This window comes from Telopea speciosissima, chromosome 7 (genome assembly GCF_018873765.1).
Source record: "Telopea speciosissima isolate NSW1024214 ecotype Mountain lineage chromosome 7, Tspe_v1, whole genome shotgun sequence".
NCBI lineage: Eukaryota > Viridiplantae > Streptophyta > Magnoliopsida > Proteales > Proteaceae > Telopea > Telopea speciosissima.
In genome coordinates, this window is record NC_057922.1 from 47,146,796 (window position 1) to 47,166,606 (window position 19,811).

The following is a 19,811-nucleotide window of genomic DNA, read 5'->3' on the forward strand; positions in this document are numbered from 1 at the left end:
ATTCAACAAGATTTCCGCCACATATGATCTTCAGAGGAGAAAGACATGTATAACCTTGATAGGAATCAACTAGCCTATGCACATCTGAAACAATCGCTTCAACTTCATCAATAGGCGGAGATTGATGTGGATGAAGAATGTACTGGATCAACTCATCACTATCCGACTCTACTTGTAGATGTGAGTAGCCTTATTCAATACCATTGTTGATAGGGCATATCGAACAGCTAATGCCTCCCCATGGAGCACTGATCTGAAGTGATGATAACAGAAGAAAGCTTTCAAGTGTACACCTCTATGGTCTCTAAATACAAAACCCAGTCCACCTTTATCCTCTCCTTGTGAAACAGCAGCATCATAGTTTACTTTTAAGAATCCAACCGGTGGTGGTCTACAAGGTGTAGGTGTAGAGTTGTCGCTGATTCTAGTAGGGGCAGCAGGCTTCACAGGTGCAGTGGTGGCTTGAGTGATATTCATGAAATGCCCTTTCTTGCCCTCCAAATGTACAACAGGGGTGAGATTTTTCATCTCAAGAGGGTGGAAGGTTATTTCTCTCTTCTTAAGTTTGGCACAGGTTGCTCGCAGCCTGACAGTCTTCTTTTTTCTTTGATAAATATTGAGTTAAAATACGTAAGTACTCCTCCAGGCTCCAATACAACGTCAAGAAAAAACTTGCAACACAAGACAACATCGTTTGATTAAAAAAAAAAAAAAAAGAATTAGAAGACGACCCAAAGTCAAAGATACATGACTTTGGTACTGATATGTTAGTGGGTGGTGGGCAACTTCCATCAAATTTCCATAACGGGTACATGTCTTTGGTACTGATCCCAGCTCATGTCCGAGTTTAGATCTGCTATCTACATGGGGATGGGTGGGGACAGATTTGAACCCTCCATATGGGTAGTTGATCCGAATTCTTTCATTTCCATCAGCTTCACAGCCCGTATGAACCACGGGTCAACTCAAGTCCCCTTAATAAAATCCATCAATGTCCATGAGGATTACCGGTCAAGTCGCCGTGTGAAGCACGCTGGTGATTCAGAACAACTTTTATCTTATAAAATATCATTTGGGCTTCAAAGAGCTGGGATATAATCAATCTATCTGAATTAAGTGTTATCTGATAAGGCCTAATCATGGGAGGTCTATCTGCTATTACATCTATTCATGATCAGTTTCTTCTGCTTCTTCCTCTGTTGTTGCAGCTGCTGCTTTTTGATTTTCTATACCTTGGAATTAGCAATAATATTGTTGGAGCTGCTGGTCTCACTGTGAGCAACAACAGCAGCTGCAAAGAGGGAGAGAGACAGGCACTGCTCGAGTTCAAAGCTGGTCTAAACGACACTACTTCGGGGCGGCTCTCTTCTTGGATTGGTGATGATTGCTGCACATGGAGAGGTGTGGGCTGCAACAATCGGACCGGCCATGTCATCAAACTCGACCTTCGAAATCAACCTGTATACTTTGTAGTAGAGAGGGCATTTGTTGTTGAATATACAGAAATTGATTGGGAAGCTGCCCAGAAGTCTTCTTTGGGTGGAAAGATAAGTCCTTCATTGCTCAAATTGAAACACTTGAATTACTTGGACCTCAGCTTCAACATTAATTTTCAAGGAACCCATATTCCAAAATTCATCGGTTCCCTTCATAACTTGAGGTATCTCAATCTCTCTTTTGCATCATTTGGTGGAACAATTCCTCCTCACTTTGGAAACTTGTCTAGATTGCAATATCTTGACCTCCATACTCCAACTCCCTATTTTTATTTTGTTGAATATGAGCTAAACATCAACAATCCTCACTGGCTCTCTGGTCTATCTTCTTCTTTGAGGTACCTAAACATGAAAAATGTGAGCTTTACAGGTAAGTCTTCAACTGACTGGATACAAGCTGTTACTATGCTTCCTTCTCTGTCAGAACTACACCTGTCCTTCTGTGAACTTTCCAACATCCCTCTCTCAATATCATCTCTTCCATATGCTGCAAATTTTACTTCTCTTCTAGTCCTCGAACTTGCCTGGAACAACTTTAACTCCTCAATTATTCCTCCCTGGATTTTTAATATTACTAGTCTTACTGTTCTTGACTTATCTGGTGCGGACACTGAGGGAAGGATACCAAAAACTTTGGGCAATCTTTGCAATTTGAAACGGTTAGATCTATCATATTCCAATATTAATGGCGAAATAACAGAATATGTGAACAGTTTGTCCATCTGCAATTCTAATAGCCGCTTGGAGACACTACATTTGGGATACACCGAAGTTTCAGGTCTGATTCCATCATCTATCGGAAACTTGTCGTTCTTGATAGATTTGGACCTCTCTTCAACTCAACTTTCAGGTAATAAACTTCTACCTTCTTCTTGAAACTTGTTGGATATATCTCTTAAAAAAAAAATAAAAAAATTCCCTCTTCTTTTTTTTTGTGGGTACATGCAAGTACCTCTCTTAATTGAAACTTCTATTTCAGGTCCAATTCCTACTTCTATCGGAAACTTGTCTTCCTTGATAGAATTAGACCTCTCTGATACTCAACTTTCAGGTAAACTTCCATCTTCTCCCAGAATCTTGTTGGATCGCTCCAGAATTCCTCCCCCACCCCCTCTTTTTTCTTTTTCTTTTTTTTGTTTCTCCTATGGGTGCATGTATACTAGGACCCCTCTTAATTAATTGAAACTTCTATATCAGGTCCAATTCCTACGTCTATCGGAAACTTGTCATCCTTGAGAACATTAGACCTCTCCTACAATCAAAAATTGGATGCAACTATTCAGAGTTGGTTGAATTGATAATAATTGAGAGTTCTTTGAGGGGCATTATTTCCGAAGGTCACTCTTAAGAATGTTAAAAGTCTAAAAGTGTTATACATCGAACCAGAAGCTCCAAATAAGCCCTTGGTTTTTAAACCGAGTAGGGAGTGGATTCCAACTTTTAGTCTGAAGACTATCTATATGTCTGACCTCCAAATGGGCCCCAATTTTCCTTCATGGCTTGCAACTCAAAAGGACCTCTCGAGTATAACTCTCAAAAACGTAGGAATTTCAGACACAAATACCAGATAGCATTTGGAATTTATGTGCTCGGCAAACTATTCATACTTTGGATCTCTCTCAAAATCAAATCAGGGGGAGGGTACCAAATTCTTTGGAATTTTTTGGTGCAGGTACAGTAGATTTGAGTTTCAATCAAATCAATGGTTCTCTCCCCCTTTGGTCTAATGTCATTAATCTATATCTTGGGACAAATTTATTCACGGGACAAATTCCTCAGAATATTGGTGAAGTTTTAGGGTCTGGAGTAGCCTCTTTAGATTTTTCTGGGAATTTTTTAAATGGGAGCATTCCTTCTTCTATATGTCAACTACCGAGTTTGTTGTATCTTATTCTTTCAAATAATAGTTTATGGGGAGAACTCCCTAATTGTTGGAAGCACATAAAGGGCTTGACGGTTCTATATTTAAGTAACAACAATCTATCAGGCAGGATTCCTCAATCAATAGGTTATTTATCTTCATTGGAAATTCTACTACTTAGTAGCAGCAACTTTCGTGGGAAGCTTCCTTCATCATTACGAAAATGCACATCTATATCAAGTCTTGATCTTGGCACAAATGGATTCACTGGCAATATACCAACATGGATTGGAGAAAGTGTATTAGCTCTGAGACTTATCCGTCTTCATTCCAACTTTTTCACTGAAGAAATTCCTTCACAAATCTGTAAGCTTTCTGGGCTTCACATCTTGGACCTCTCACATAATAATCTATCAAGATTCATCCCACAATGTTTGGGAAACTTGAGTCATCTAGAATCAACTAAGGCACGTTTTACACGATACTGGCATTATGAGGAGCATATGAAGGTAGTTACAAAGGGAAGAGAACTTGAATACACCTCCACTCTTGTCTTAGTGAACAGCATTGATCTTTCATGCAATCATCTATCAGGAAAAATTCCAGATGGGATCACAAGGCTGGTAGGATTGGGTACGTTGAATTTATCAATGAATCATTTGACAGGAAAAATCCCAGAGAAGATTGGGGATTTGGAATATCTGGAAACACTTGACCTCTCCAGAAACCAACTTTCTGGTGAGATTCCTCCAACCATATCTTCTTTAACTTTCTTGAGCCATTTGAACCTCTCACATAACAATTTATATGGGAAAATTCCGTTAAGTAACCAGATTCAGACCATTAGTGTTGATGCATCCATTTATAGTGGGAACTCCGGACTTTGTGGGTGGCCCCTACCTAATAATTGCCCAGGCACCAACATATCTCCTCCATCTCCACTTCCTCCAACAAATGATGATGCCAAAGTTGATGGAGATCATCAAAATGAAGAATGGATGGATATGTTATGGTTTTACATCGGCGGCGTTATGGGCTTCATTGTGGGATTTTGGGCGGCTGTTTGGGGTACTTTATTTTTCAAGAAATCTTGGAGGAATTGCTTACTTTCGGTTTTTGTCATATTATATTGAACGAGGAGATTGATCGATATCTCCAAACTCCACTGCGCGCCTGCTTGTCTTATTACCATAAGACACAATAAATAAAAGGTACGTACAATCCATATCCTTTAATTAATTAATGTCTGTATTTCCTATTAAGAGAGTTTTTTTTTTTGTTTCTTTTCCTCATCATAGGAATGTGTCTAATTGGGGTTGTTGGCATATATCTGTATAAGCAGGAATGCTATATATGCCTTGGTTTATGTTGTATGTTTTAATTTTGAATTAATAAGATTGTGTGGTACGTACAGCTTAGTTTACACAAATTTACTGAAAATGCCAAGATAATTAATTTTGGATATAAAATATTAATGGATCCCCAATTTTGAGACATGATGATGAAATACATGGTCGTTATCTTCTTCTCATTGAAAAATTCAGATTTATCTAGTTAATGAGCATGTTGCGTATGTGACAAAAATCAAGGTAACTGTACGGTACTTCGCTTCTTACTATAAGACCCGCATATATCCTTTTTTATTTCCATTTCCCCAAATTGTAGGCTATTTGATGGGGAATAATGCATTTATACAGCTCTAACAAGTAAATGATCCTTCATGGTCCACCTAGTTTTGCCATACAAAGGTGTTTCAGGACTACTATGGGACAGTTCTGACATCATTTTTGTTTCATTTTTGCCCTGAAATGTTTTGGAGGGATTCATTAATGTTCTATTTTTGTTATCTCTCGTTTCTGTGCAATTTTATGCCTCATTTTGTTTCTGATGTCCAAGAAATACATTGAAATTATTGGACTTAATTACCGGCTCAAATCCAGTCTCCTAGCTGTGCAGATAAACCTCACCAACTGTACAGATATTCTTTCTTTTTTCTTTCAATCTTATCCCTCAATCAATGGGATCTCCTACTCTATATATGTAATCAGTCATAGATAATAGAATCATCCAATTATTCACTATCAACCTTACATGGTATCAGCCTTATCACAATTCTGTCTTCTTTTCATTCTCTTTTCTTGCTGTTGTACACATCATTAATAGGTTGCCTACTAAAGTCTTGCATGGCAAAACCCCAATTGAAATCCTCACAAACCGACCCCCTTCCTATTCTCATTTGCGCACTTTTGGGTGCCTTTGCTATAGACACAATCACTCCACCATCAAACACAAGTTCGACCCTCGTGCTTCCCCAGGCGTGTTCATTGGCGACCCATATGCTCAAAAAGGATACAAAATATATGATCTTGAAACCAAAAAAGTCTATACCAGTCGAGAAATCAAATTTGTTGAAACATCCTTCCCTTTTCGGACCACTCGAACCACTCCCACCGCAGCACCAGTCTTACCTCTTCCTATATCTGATGATACATTCTCCAACCAACCGCTGCCCACACCTTCACTGAGTCCACAACCTTCCCTTCCTATTGTTACTGGTTCACCCACTCCGCTGCCCACACCTTCACCGAGTCCACAACCTTCCCTTCCTGTTGTTATTGATTCAACCCCCATTGATGCTTTACCACCCCCTCCAACTCGATCAATACGGTCTCGACAGCCACCAGCGCACTTGAAGGATTACCACTACCACGCTTCTCAGCTCCAATCATCGCCATCCACTGCAAGTACTCTAAGCCCTATTGATTCCTCTTTATATTATGATAATCTCTCTCCTTCTCACCTTAAGTACATCAAGTCTTTATCTTCTCACATAGAACCTACCAGCTTTGCCAAAGCAGTGTCATCACCCCGATTGGAAGAGAGCCATGCAAACAGAAATAGAGGCGTTGGAACAGAACCACACATGGTCCCTTGTGCCTTTACCACCAAATGTCAAACCCATTGGATGCAAATGGGTATACAAAATAAAACGTCATGCTTACAGTTCCATTGAACGGTACAAAGCCCGCTTGGTGGCGAAGGGTTACACACAAACTGAAGGTATTGATTTTCATGAAACGTATACTCCCACTGCCAAGTTCACTACTATCCGTGCTTTACTTGCCATTGCCGCTGTGAAAGACTGGACACTTCACCAACTGGATGTCAATAACACCTTCTTACATGGCGATCTTGACGAATTAGTTTACATGAAATTGCCACCTGGCTAACATCGGAAGGGGGAGAATATGGTTTGTCGTTTGAATAAGTCTCTTTACGGTCTCAAGCAAGCATCTCGAAACTGGTTTGCCAACTTTTCAACTGCTCTAGTGGGCCTTGGTTTCACTCAGTCCAAGTCTAACCACTCTCTCTTCTTTAAAGGAACATGATTGAATGCTCTGTTTGTGCTCGTCTATGTGGACGATATTCTGGTTGTAGGGCCCAACTCCAATGCCATATCAGCCTTAAAAGCAACTTTCCAAAAACAGTTTTGCACAAAGGATCTCGGCCCTTTGAAATATTTTTTTGGTTTAGAAGTGGCCCGCTCAAAGAAAGGGATATTTTTAAACCAAAGGAAATATGCACTTGACATCATCTCTGATATTGGACTTACTGGTGCCCGTCCCACTGAGTTTCCCATGGAGCAGAATCTAAAATTGACAACCACTGATGGTGATTTACTACCAGATGCAACACGATATCGCCGCTTGATTGGGCGACTGATTTACCTCACCATCACAAGACCCGATATTGTCCATACTGTGAATCTCTTAAGTCAATTTATGAGCCAACCACGGCAGCCCCACATGGACGCTGCAACTCGTTTACTCCGTTATCTTAACGGTTCCCCAGGTCAAGGTATCTTATTGTCTGTAGATAGCTCCTTGTCTCTTCAAGCCTATTGTGATTCCGATTGGGCAAGTTGTCCTAATACACGCCGTTCCACTACGGGATATTGTGTTTTCCTAGGATCAAGTCCAATCTCTTGGAAATCAAAAAAGCAACACACTATCTTTCGATCCTCTGTAGAGGCCGAGTACAGGGCCATGGCTATTGCAACCTGCGAATTGATATGGCTGACTTCTCTACTTCGACATCTTGGTATCCAACCACCTCGACCCATTACTTTATTTTGTGATAATCAAGCAGCCATGCACATTGCGGCAAACCCAGTGTTTCATGAATGCACAAAGCACATCGAGATTGACTGCCATATTGTTCGTGACAATATCCAAAATGGGCTGCTTCAAACTCAATATATTCCCAGTGCTGCACAACTAGCCTACATCTTCACCAAATCCCTAGGCAAAGAATTGTTTATATCACATAGATCCAAGTTGGGGGATCTTGACATTCACCGCCCAACTTGAGGGGGAGTATTGGACTTAATTACCGGCTCAAATCAAGTCTCCTAGCTGTGTAGATAAACCTCACCAACTGTACAGATATTCTTTCATTTTTCTTTCATTCTTATCCCTCAATCAATGGGATCTCATACTCTATATATGTAATCAGTCATAGATAATAGAATCATCCAATTATTCACTATCAACTTTACAGAAATGTATGTTTTTGTACATATATATACATATCTCCAATAAGAAACACATGAGAGGATTGAGTGGAATCCACTAAAGTGGTACATTCAATTCGATTGTGTCTTTCTTAATAATAAAGATGACATTTTTTCAAAGGTGACATCATCAAGTATGTGACACATGCACATGTACAAGAAGGGACACTAACTTAGGGGTTCTTTTATCCAAAGGTGATTGAATATTCGAAAGTTTTGTTCTATTTAAAGTTAATGTAAGAAAATAAGAAGGGACATTGACTTAGGGGTTCTTTTTTCCAAAGGTGATTAAATTTCGAAAGTTGGTGTTCTTTTCACAATTAATGCAAAGAAATGAGAAGACCAGTGATTTTCTATCTCAAAGGATAGGGATACAATGAAAATTATAACTCTTATCTAGAACATATTGTTACTATTATTTGCTTTAATATTATGGTTCATGTTTTGAATTAGTATACATTATGATGTTAGAAATAACCTTAAAAGGGAAATATCAAAGATTGTTATGAATTTGTTTAAATTTACATTAATTAAATATTGTGCATATTTAATCATGGTTTTGATTATTTTGTCTTATATAATAAGGACTTCCGCACATGATTAGGGGCACAATATACATTTATGGAAAAACGTGAAAGAATTGGGTGGAATCCACCAAAGTAGCACATCCAATTCTTATATGATTTTTTTTTTTATCCTCATAGAAAAGTTGGTAACATTTGTCCAAAGGTGATGTCATCAAAGTTAAAGAAATACATGTACATACATATTGAGAAGGACAGTAACCTAAGGGTTCCTTTTGCCCAAAGATAACGAGATTTTTGAAAATTATCGTTCTCATTACAGAAAATGCAGATTAATAAGATGACCAGTGCATTCTTAGTCCAAAGTAAATGAATGTAGTAGCGGTTGTAACTCTTATTCAATTTATTTTGCTAGTTGTACTAATTTTATCAATGACTGGCCTGGTTATTCATGCTTTATTTCTGAGTTAAGAGTTGTGGACTCTTCAGTTGTCTGCTTTTCGAAGAATAATAAGAAATCTAACGGTTCCAAATACATTGAGATCAAAGTATCTCCTAATAAGAGAAAAAGATACTGAAAAGCATATCGTGGTGGAACACATTGTGACTAATAGAATGCTGGAAAATCCTCTTACAAAAGCTTTGTCAGTGGGAATATTCAAAGGTCATCTAACATGGGTATAATTGAGTCTTCTGATATGCTTGGTTAGTGGGGGTATTTTATCTTATTGATTGTTTTATTTATATTTCAAACTTTAGCCTATGTGTTTGGACACAGTTTGATGGGAATTGATTATATTCCTAATTTGATTTCTGCATTTATCTTATGCAAAATTATTTTATCATTCATTTATTTGTTGAACAGTTCATAGGTAGTACTTGTCACAGTTTAAAGGCAGTATTATTTATCACAGTTTATAAGCAATATGTGCCACAGATTAAAAGCAGTTTTGACACAGTTCATAGGCGGTTTTACCACAGTTTAAAGGCGGTTTTGTCACAGTTCATAGGCGATTTTGCCATAGTTAGATATTGATCCCAGATTAAAAGCAGTTTGTCAAAGTATATGTTAATATCAAAGTTAAGGACCTGCATGGAATGACATTTGTTTGACTGCAGAATATGTCGTTATTTCCATGGTTATATCCTACATGGTTTATGTTGGTAAATTCATTTATGTATGTAATGACACAAAATTGTATGTCGTATGTTGAGGTGTATCTTCTGCTGCCGTTCGACGTTAATGGATTTTTCAACTGAATCAAAGTAAGAGTGGTTAATATAATGAGATTCTATGGTTACACCAATTGAAAGATATCTTAATAATTAATGTATTCTAAGTGGAAAACTACAAGAATTATAGGCTTAAGTAATTATTTAGGTTGATTAAAGTGAGAATCAAGTTGCACCGATTGGTTCGGTTGACTCTCTAATTTAGGAATATGCTGGTCCAACCCCATTGTATTTTAGGGTTTGGGGTCAGGACAGTATCTAGACAGTATTATATATACTATGTTTTGGGTCCCCACAGTCCTCATTCTATTCTTCTTCATTTTACCACAAAAGAAAGAGAGAGCAAACGGAGGTCTGAGGTGCTAAGGAAGATCCAAAATTAGAGAGAAGAAGATTGTGAAGAACTGCATCAAAGTTATCTCCAACATATAAATGGTGCAAGGTATACCCAATCTTCTCAATTAAGTGTTACATCGTGTTCTAGTTTCATTGAATGACTTGAGATCGGGGTTTCATCCCAAAGATTAAATCCTAACACTAACCGCAAGCCCTATTGTAGGAGGAAAGCAACTCCCTTTCCCATCTCCTCCAAGAATTCTTCTTCCACTCCCTTGTTTTTTTCTCTTCACTTCGCCACCCCCCCTTTTTTTTCTTTTAAAAATTTTAAGGGAAGCAGTTTTCTGTACAGGAGTGTGGCCTACATCAGCACTCCCATGTGTCTATCTCTCTCCTCCTTAAAACAAGAGGGCAGAGGTGTCTTTTCACATAAGGAGGAGAGAGGTAGACTCATAGGAGTGCTGGCGTAGGCCACACTTCCGGACAGAGAACTTTTTCCCAAATTTTAAACTCAAAAACCTAAAACCAAAACCTAAAGTCAGAAGTTTGGGGAAGGGATTTACCTCTTGAAGAAGACTCACTCCTCCTTAGCTTGAACTTTCAAGAACCAGCTACAACCCTCAAGTACTTTGCTCCAAGCCTTGAAAATCTAGGTTTCCTCTTCTTAATTCACACTATTTACTCTCCTTTACTCCCTCTCTTGTCCGATTCTTCTCTCGTTCCTCTCTCGTCTCACCTCCCTTACTCTCCTTTCTATCTCCCAAAGCCAAGCCGAGCTGGGAGGAAGGCTCCCACATTTGGCTTAAGAAACCCCCTTCTTTTTACCTAGGAAATCCCCACTTTGTCCTCCTTACACCTAATATCTACCATGAAATCAACCCTCAACCCAATTAGACCATATGGTTCTAATTTGAACCCATTGAAACCCATTTAAACCATAAAAAAACCTCATTAAATCACATTAGTCCCCTTAGATCCCTAATTCCTCTTGGCATTTCCCATAATACCCTTCTACACCTTTGGCCTCATAAAATACCTTATGTTTTCAATTTGTTAGGCCAAGGTGAGCCCATTGGTCCCCCTTGAACCAAACCAATTTCTCAATAACTAAAGATAACCCATTTTCTCTCACTAAACCATAGATAAATTCATCAATCTTTAACTAATTTAGATGTAATACTTACATTTAATTTAAATCATAAATTTTCAAAATAATTTTAAACAAATTAAATACCATGCTATATGCAAAAATATTTAAAATTCTAAAATCTCACCTATGGGTAAACATACCCATCTCTGGGTTCCGTTGAAATCCAAACCCATGGGCACCTGAAAATACCAACAAGTGCTTCTTAAGACTAACTAGGTATGGGGTATCACAGATTTTGAGGGATGTAGTTGAATCCTAAGTTAAGAATAATTCTGGCATGTAAATTGTTTTCCAAAACATATCATAGTCGTAATTTGTATCCAAAAATAACATAAAACACTTAGAATTATATAAGGACCACTTTGATTAGCAAGTTTTGGTATGCTTGTTTCCAAAAAATCAACGCCCATGTATCCTACAATAGGTGTCTTTTCTATAAGTTTCTATAAGATAAATCTGGTTAGGATTTTACTTTGTTTTTGGTATCATTTAACTCATTAATATAAAGAAGGGAAAACGATCTCTACTTTAGTGGTGTTTTCTATGCACTCTCACAGGATATCGTGAAATGACGCTTTTGCCCCTGGGTAGATACTCAAGCGTGCTCTCCCATTTGCCCAGCCGCTTGTGTAGAGACCATGCGACCAAGTAGAGATCTCTTTCCCCATAAAGAATTAAAACATTTGCAATAAATGGCTTCATAACTTACCCATTAATAGTTTCTTACCTTATGTAGATGTCATTACCTTATTTCAAAAGTTTTGTGGTCCTACCTACATTTTACAAAATGTAAATTTCATTACCTACAAAAGAGTTAAAATTTCAAACATTTTGTGGTCAACCTACAATTTATTGAATTTTTGTTGTTAAAAGGTAATGAAATCAAAATATAGTAAGAAACTAACGCGCAAGTTATTAAGAAATTGATTATAAAATAATCTAATTATTCACTATTAAGAAAGAGCTAATTAATACAAATGCTAGAAATCCTCTCCATAATATTATCTTTTAAGTGAAGTCTATCCCTTTTAGCATAAAGGAAAGATGGAGCCAGCTGCCCTCCCCACTCTCTTAATTGTATCCCTTTCATCTATATATATATATATTCTATATTATATTTATTTTTTCCATTGCATCCCTAAAATGCCTAGGATAGAATGGTGGCCCCAAATCTTCCTCTTTCAAGGACCTTTCTGCTTTTAAGGAATGTGCTTTTCCCCAAATATTTTCAAAGGATAGGATCCATTACAATCTTTTCTCAACTTAGGTTTTATTCCCTTTAAAATTAATTATCTAACTTTTAGGAATAGAGAATGAGTTTTCATTTGTTTTTTATGGTAACAATATAGAACAAATCATTAAATTGGGGTGATGTGTCAATTTATTCCCAATTTTATCATTGCATCAACCAAGCACTATTATTTGTTTGTCAACAATAGAAAGCATAGAGGTTCCATGTATGTTTCTCTACTGCCAAGATTTTACCAAGCACATTGAATGAGTTGTCTCTATAAAGCCTTTGTTCTAAATTGACCATCCATACGATTTGGATTTCAAGAAGAATTCTTGCATTATGATTCTTTGGGTAACTATTCATGTCTCTTTCTTTTCTTTTTTCTTATAATTTTCCTCCAAATGTTTGATATTAGTATCATCAGTGTTCAATCATCATTTTGGTTTTTCTTAATAATGTTGGAATATTGGTCTATCCATGCATTAGTTTAAGAGCAAATGTTAGTTTATAAAAATCAATAAGATGCATATGATAGTTGTGATTTATTTCATTGATTTCTCATATAAATTTAGTTTTATGAATATATATTTCTCTTCTAATTTTTAATTTATTAGTGAAAAATATATTCATTAAACAAACAAAAAACGATCTCCCTTATTTAATAGAATCCATAACCACATATTGTGTCACCTTCATCTCAGTAAAAGAAATAGAAGACTGCACTGTGGTACTGTACGGTCAACACAAGAGGTAGAGTTGCGAGGACTCCAAGCAGGACTCCAAAGGCTCCAAAGATCACTTCCACTGGACTACAAGGAAATAGTGGTGTGGACGGACTCACAGGAAATACAGGACTGGCTACAACAACCAAAATATTTGTGCTTGGCCGTATCAGCTTTTTACTTTACTGTTTGATATCTCCCACCTCCTTTCATCCCTCAGTACTGTACGTATTATTAAGCAACTTAGACCTCTTATAACACTGGTAGATAAACTTGCAAAAAATGCTCGAATTACTCAATCCTCATCGGATGACCTCCAAGGGAATGTAAGTATTATGTTTAGTTAGTAAAGTTGTTTGTTTTCCACAAAAAAAAAGAAAGAAATAGAAGACTATAAGCAAAAAGTATCCATCGCTAAAGCTATTCGGGATAGAATTTATTGGCAATAAAAAGTTGCTTCCTCCAATGCTTATCGGTGCTATGCTTTAGCAGCAGTTTCAAGTTACCACTTCTAAATGTCTATTCGACGTTATGCTTAAACATTATTATTTACCGCTTCTGTAGGGTCTAAGATCAGTTTGTAAATTACCACCCCTAAAGGTTACTTATTAGTGACCCTAACTAATTACCACTGTAAATTGTTCCAAATTCAATTTTTGAAAACCCTGCTCGCAGGCTCCATTTCTTGGTGGGTTTCTTTCTTCTTTTACCATTGTCTCCCATCCTCGCACACAACTATGCAAGAATCCCTTGATTGGATGCTCTCACTCTCCCATCAAAACCCACCACCACCACCACCACCACCTCGTCAGTGAACTCCAAAGCTGTTTCTCCCTCACCGATTTCTTCGTCTTTGGAATCAAGAGAACAAATGGGCACTAAGTTGGCTGCCTCTTCTTCTTCCTTCTATTGTTAATATTGAGCAGGCATTTCCCAATGTCCTCTACACCTCTTGGCATCTAATACTTGTAGGGAACTTCGGAGGCCCCTTTTGGAGTACTTTAGATTTTCAATTGATGGAAGGTGAGAGAGAGAGAGAGGGTGGGGAGGGGAGGAGAGGGAGATGTTGGGGTGAGGGGTGGGAGCAAGATGGGTATGGTTGGAGTGAGGGAAGGGGTTGAAGGGCTGGGGCGGAGCGAGGAGTTGTATGATCGGGGAGAGAGGAGTTGCAACTGGGGAGGAAAATGCAGGTGAGGGAAGGGGCAGAGGGTGGGGCTGAAAAGCGGCATGTGAGTGGCTCTCATATTTGGCTGATCGCAGTCAAAGATTTTTTTTTTTCACATTTAATGCTTTTGGGTGGACAAATTATATGCGGTGTTGCAGCGGGTGGAATTACTGCTTGTAAAACCTATAGCGGCGGTTATTTTAGATGCAGTGGTGGCGGCTTTCTACCGCCTCTAAAACCCTTATTTCTTGTGCTCATATAGTAGTATCAACATTCTTAAAAAAAAAGGCCCAATCAAACACTGTTTATCTCTACACCTTCTTTTTAATAATGTCCATAAGATATCAGTGACATTGTTATCATAATCAAAATTTATCTATTAATACATCTCGCCTCCTCAAAGTATCAAGTAATTTCTAACTTTGAGGATGAAAGTAATATATTAGATTTATATTTTCTTAAAACCGTAGAAGAAAGAATCCAATAACACTTGTACATTGAAATATTGGATCGATCTTTCACAATCCAATCATATGAGTCTTTATAAAATTTAGAGTCTTTTGAAAATTGATTTAAGAAGGAAGTTGCAATTCTATTCTCGCCAAAGAGAGAAGAAGGATAGTATCTAACTTTAAGATTTTTATAGCTCAAAAGGAGAATCTTCTATTATTATTCAACAAATAAAATTGTTATTAAAAACCTCCATAATTCCCAACCAACTATTAGCAATCGGTTTGCAAATTTGTTGCAATTGATGAAGTGAAGTTTTGTATTATCCTCTTCTTTGTCCCTTTCGAATTTTCTACAAGTTGTCTATCTCTTTAGCAATGCCATTAGGAATAAGTAAAAATAATAAATCACAATAGAAACTAAGGTAGACATAAATTTCATATTGTGATAGACAATTAAATCTCTTTCTCACCTGAGCAGTATGATGAGTAATGATTTTTCTTAGGTTTCCAAAGAAATTCTCTTACCAATATTATTGAGATTGATTTACATTTCCATTTTCTCACATTAGCTTTCAAATTTCCTTTCATTCTTTTTATTGTAAATAATTATTTTCTAAATGACTTAAATATCTTATAAGATTTTGGATTAAAAACTACTCACTAGCTTAGATATTTATGTATAAATTCAGATTTACCATTCCTAAATTAGAACAATTTTTCAGATTAAGTAGTTATATACATAGTACTATATCTCGCGATATATCGGTATCTCGGGCCTACTGAGATATCCAAAATTTGGCGAAATTTTGCCAAAATATTGTATTTTTTCTGCAATATTTCGGGAGTCCATCTCGGTGGATATTTGACCATATCTAGGCCTGATACTTCATGGACACCCTTATTTAAGCTAAATAAACACATTTAAACCTTCATATTGTAAAAAAAAATGAACTCAAAGTGGTGTTTTGGGTTTGCACCCTTGATTGACTGTATACGGTCGACCTTATTGTATAAAATAGTTAAATACATATTGTTTAAGTATTAAAAGACATAATAAGAAATTTAAACAAAGTAATGAAACAAAAATAAAGTCAAATGTAGCCTTTAGTTTAACGTTTAAACTCATAAAGTCATAAGCGCATAAGTCATAACTCATAAACTTCATATTAGTCAATAGTTCAATACTCAATAAACAAAGTATTTCTATGAAATTTACCGAAATATACCAAAATTTATCGAAATATACTGCTCAATACACATTATTTCTATGAAATATACTGAAATATACCGAAATTTCGTCGAAATTTGAACTTTTTTTCATTTCGGAAGCCCATCTCGTCTCGGCCCTACCGAAATTACCAAAATTTCACGATATATCGGTGATATATCACGAAATTTTGTACCATGGTTATATATAGATGTCTCACATTCTCAAAGGCATCATTGACCTTACTAAAGAATGCTCAAGATTGTTCTACCAAGCAGCATGGTTCAATACTGCAAGATGGCTTTGTGGGTGTAGGCCATTATAAAAATGGTATACGAGCAAATGATAGGAGATATAGTCTAGAGCTAGGCCACACTTGTAGGTGAAATGTGGTATTAAAGGCTAGGCATGGCACTAGCCATCGTAACCCATCATCTATAGCCCTCAGTTTTTTTGGGGTTCTGTCCAAGATTGACCCTCTTAGGACATAACATGCCTAATGATGGGCTTGGGCTTTTTCATGAACCTCATGGTGCAGTATATGTATGAAATGAACTATTTCATGTTATTCATCATATATGAGGGATTTAATTATCTAAATCATCCTAATCTAGCATAAGATTTGTACTTGATTGTGTTTCATTTTGCCTACTAACTTGCTAAAAAAAATTCTTTTTATTCTTCAAGGTGGATTGCGCCAACACATGGCAAATGCATTACAAGAGAAAAGACACGTAGGATAACCGTTTCCAACGTGTTAAGAAGGACAAAGGAAAATATAGAAGGTTATACAATCGGATCAATGATTTACCAGGTTTGTACAATCGGGTCAAAAGGTTATACAGTGCTATGTAGTTGTTTGTCAGTATTCCACCACGCTAAAGGTTACCGGCAATTGCCCATGTACTATGAAGCCGATAGAATCGCCTCTACTGAAGACTCTACTGTAAATGAAGAAATGCATAAAAGCATTTTAGATGGTTAGGAGGGGGAATTGAACCAACATCCAGCTGAAGTGGAGTGGCTTTCTTCACCGGTAGACCCTGAGATTGGTAAATCTTGCAAAACCTCATCCTCAGAGGTGGCCAGGGAGTTCGGATGACAAGTTATATCAGAGAAAGAAGCAGAAAAGCATGGCTGAACTTTTGACAGGGGATTTCTATGTTGATCATCGGAGGAGTGAGAGTGATGTTGTTGGTGAAGTTATCTCAGGTTAGCCAACATGCATCTACTTCAAAGAAAAGGAAGAAGAAGGACTATGAAGATGGCATTAATGTAGCAGAAGATTCAGATGGCAATAACAAGGGTCTGCAAACTAAGAAGCTGAAGAAAAGGAAGCTTTCAATATCTATTGGGTGTACAGTGTCTTGTATTCTATCGCTTGCATTAGTGGCTAATTACGAAGTGTTGTTCAGAGTCCATAGGCTCCGAAGGGCAAGATTACCTATACAGGGTGTCACCATATATTTGTAGCGAGGGTTCTTTCTCTATAATCAATCTGAGAGAGGCGTGATGATGAATGGCTGTAACCCTATTCTCCATTAATAATGAAGAAGATCTCATCTCACCATGGAAGTAGGCAATCTTGCCGAACCATGTAAATACTTGTGTGCATTGTGTGTGGTTTTTTATTAGCAATTTTCATTCTTTTCTGCATCGTTTTAGGTTATCATTTTCCACAGTCAACTTGTGTGGGTCATGAAACCAGCCAGAAAGAGCTCAATTCCCATAATTGGGCTTTCTATAGCAGTGACATGCATTCTCTCAGTTGTGGCCTTTAAAACTTCTGTGAGGAATGCATGGAGTACTGGATATGTATGTCCTTTGTTTTTTTGTGCTAAAGATCAGCAAAGATTTAAATTACGAATAAAGAAGAGATACAAGTATTTAACGTCCAGGTAACCAGTACGAATGCATGAAATAAAGAATAGGGGGAAAAGCCCCACCTACGACTATTTGATCAGCAGGAACAACTCATCCGTTACGAAAATATAGAGGAGACCCCTATAGAATTTTAAGAAAAAAAGCGAAATCTAGGCAGCCTACAGAATTTTTCAATAAAGCATCCCTTAAAGAAGAAGGAAAACTCAAAACATATGGATTGGACTCTCCCCTTTTTGCCACCAATTTAGCTAAGAAGTCTGCCACAAGATTCGCTTCCCTGAAACTATGAGTAACTTTCAAAATGATTCGATTCAAGAAGGTACCGAAAGCAATCCAATCTTGCATGATGAACCTAGGGATCGACCTTGAATGTATGGCACAAGTGACCGCCGCCAAATTACTTTCAATCCACAGTCTAGGATCCCCCAAATCTCTAGCCCTCTTTATACATTGGATTACCACCTCAAACTCCCCCATATAATTGGTTTTAACGCAAGGAAGAAATTGAACGGAGAGATGGGAGAGCACAACTTGTCCAGCAAGATTCCACCCACTCCAGCTCTGCCCGGATTGCCTATAGAGCATTTATCCATATTTAATTTGGTCCAACCCCTGAGTGGCTAATTACACCAAAACACCTCCTTGATAACCAGGATAGGTTTAGGGACAACAATGATTCTCAGTCTTCTCGAACAAATCAGATTTTGGGTATTACATACTGGAGATTTAAATAAATATACTTGCTAACTCCCTCATATAACTAAAGATCACATTGAAGAAGTAGCGAGTGCCTTTTGACTTGCCTTCAAATTTTTTTTTGTTCCTCTCCAACCAAATAACATATGGGCTCAACATCACCCCTAAAAGCTAGGCTTCAGATAGATGTACCATCTTAGACTTCCTTTTCGACCATAATATCATATCCTGGTAGGAAGAGGGGGACGACCACTGAAGACCGAAGAGATCAAGGAAGTGGAACCAGATGAGCATGGAATATTCACTCTAGGAAAAAGTGAGATTGGGATTCAGATGCATGGAGACAAAGTTCACAGTGAGACAATCTGATTTCCCCTCAACCTCACTGCCTCATCAACTAGCATTTTCTCATAAACTAATCTCCATGCAAAGGAAGAGTATTGGGGAGGCAGGAACTTTATCCTAAATCATACCTAACCAAGGGACCTTTGGATTTCTTTTTTAAATTTCCTCCCAAACAAAAAAGACCGAGTATTTCCCGAAGGAGTTAATTTCCAAAAACAATAATCGTCTAAGGTAGGAGAGGGCAGAGCTATCCATTTGGCCAAGTAAAAAATATCACTGAGAAACCTTGAAAGTACCTGGGGGGAAACTCCAATTAAAGCTGACAATGAATTCTACTACCTTGGTAGATTTGTCTTTAAACAAGTCCATGCCTAAGCCTAATACCTCAGCAATAGACTCATTACCAAGCCAGCGATCTTTCCAAAAGTTCACAAAAAATCCATTTTCAATCACCCACCTTTCATTTTGTTAAATCATAGCCCACACCTTAATGTCTGGCCAAATTGAAGATGATTTATAGCACTTCTTTAGAGACCCGTCATCATTAACAAACTTATCTCTAAAAAAAATGACTAACCAGGGTTGTGTCATGCTTTATAGACCACGCGAACTTGCATAAATCTGACTTGTTAATATCACAATACTTGCAGATACCAAGACCACCTTCCACCCTTGGCCTACAAACCACATCCCCTTTCAAATCCAACACCTTCCTAACCTCCACATCACCAGACCAGATGAAATTTTGAATTCAATTTTCCATTAGTACCACCGAAGGCCACCAATATACCAAAAAGTTATGAACTGGGATGCTCAAAATGATCAACCTAACAAGCTCCACCCGACCAGCGAAGGACAACAGCTTCCATTTCTAGAATGAAAGACTCTTCTTGAACATGTCAACAAGAGACATCATTACTTCTCTAGTGACTT

General features: G+C 37.5%; 1 protein-coding gene across 1 annotated transcript; it reads left to right on the forward strand.

Moving 5' to 3' along the window:
* The first annotated feature begins 1,139 nt into the window (after window positions 1-1,139).
* On the forward strand, window positions 1,140-18,902 carry LOC122668637 (receptor-like protein EIX2). Its single transcript, XM_043865174.1, has 7 exons — window positions 1,140-2,346; window positions 2,476-2,547; window positions 2,694-2,780; window positions 3,169-4,425; window positions 16,820-16,899; window positions 17,033-17,165; window positions 18,769-18,902. The coding sequence occupies exons 1-7, from the start codon at window positions 1,140-1,142 to the stop codon at window positions 18,900-18,902; spliced, it is 2,970 nt and encodes a 989-aa protein (XP_043721109.1).
* Window positions 18,903-19,811: the final 909 nt, after the last annotated feature.

What these genes read in the sequence shown, in the direction of transcription:
- LOC122668637 (XM_043865174.1), top strand. Translation starts at nt 1,140, where the DNA reads ATGGGAGGTCTATCTGCTATTACATCTATTCATGATCAGTTTCTTCTG. An exon ending in CTCTGATACTCAACTTTCAG is followed by an intron (nt 2,548 to 2,693) that starts GTAAACTTCCAT and finishes CTTCTATATCAG; the next exon opens with GTCCAATTCCTACGTCTATC. An exon ending in TGTTGGTGAAGTTATCTCAG is followed by an intron (nt 17,166 to 18,768) that starts GTTAGCCAACAT and finishes ATATCCTGGTAG; the next exon opens with GAAGAGGGGGACGACCACTG.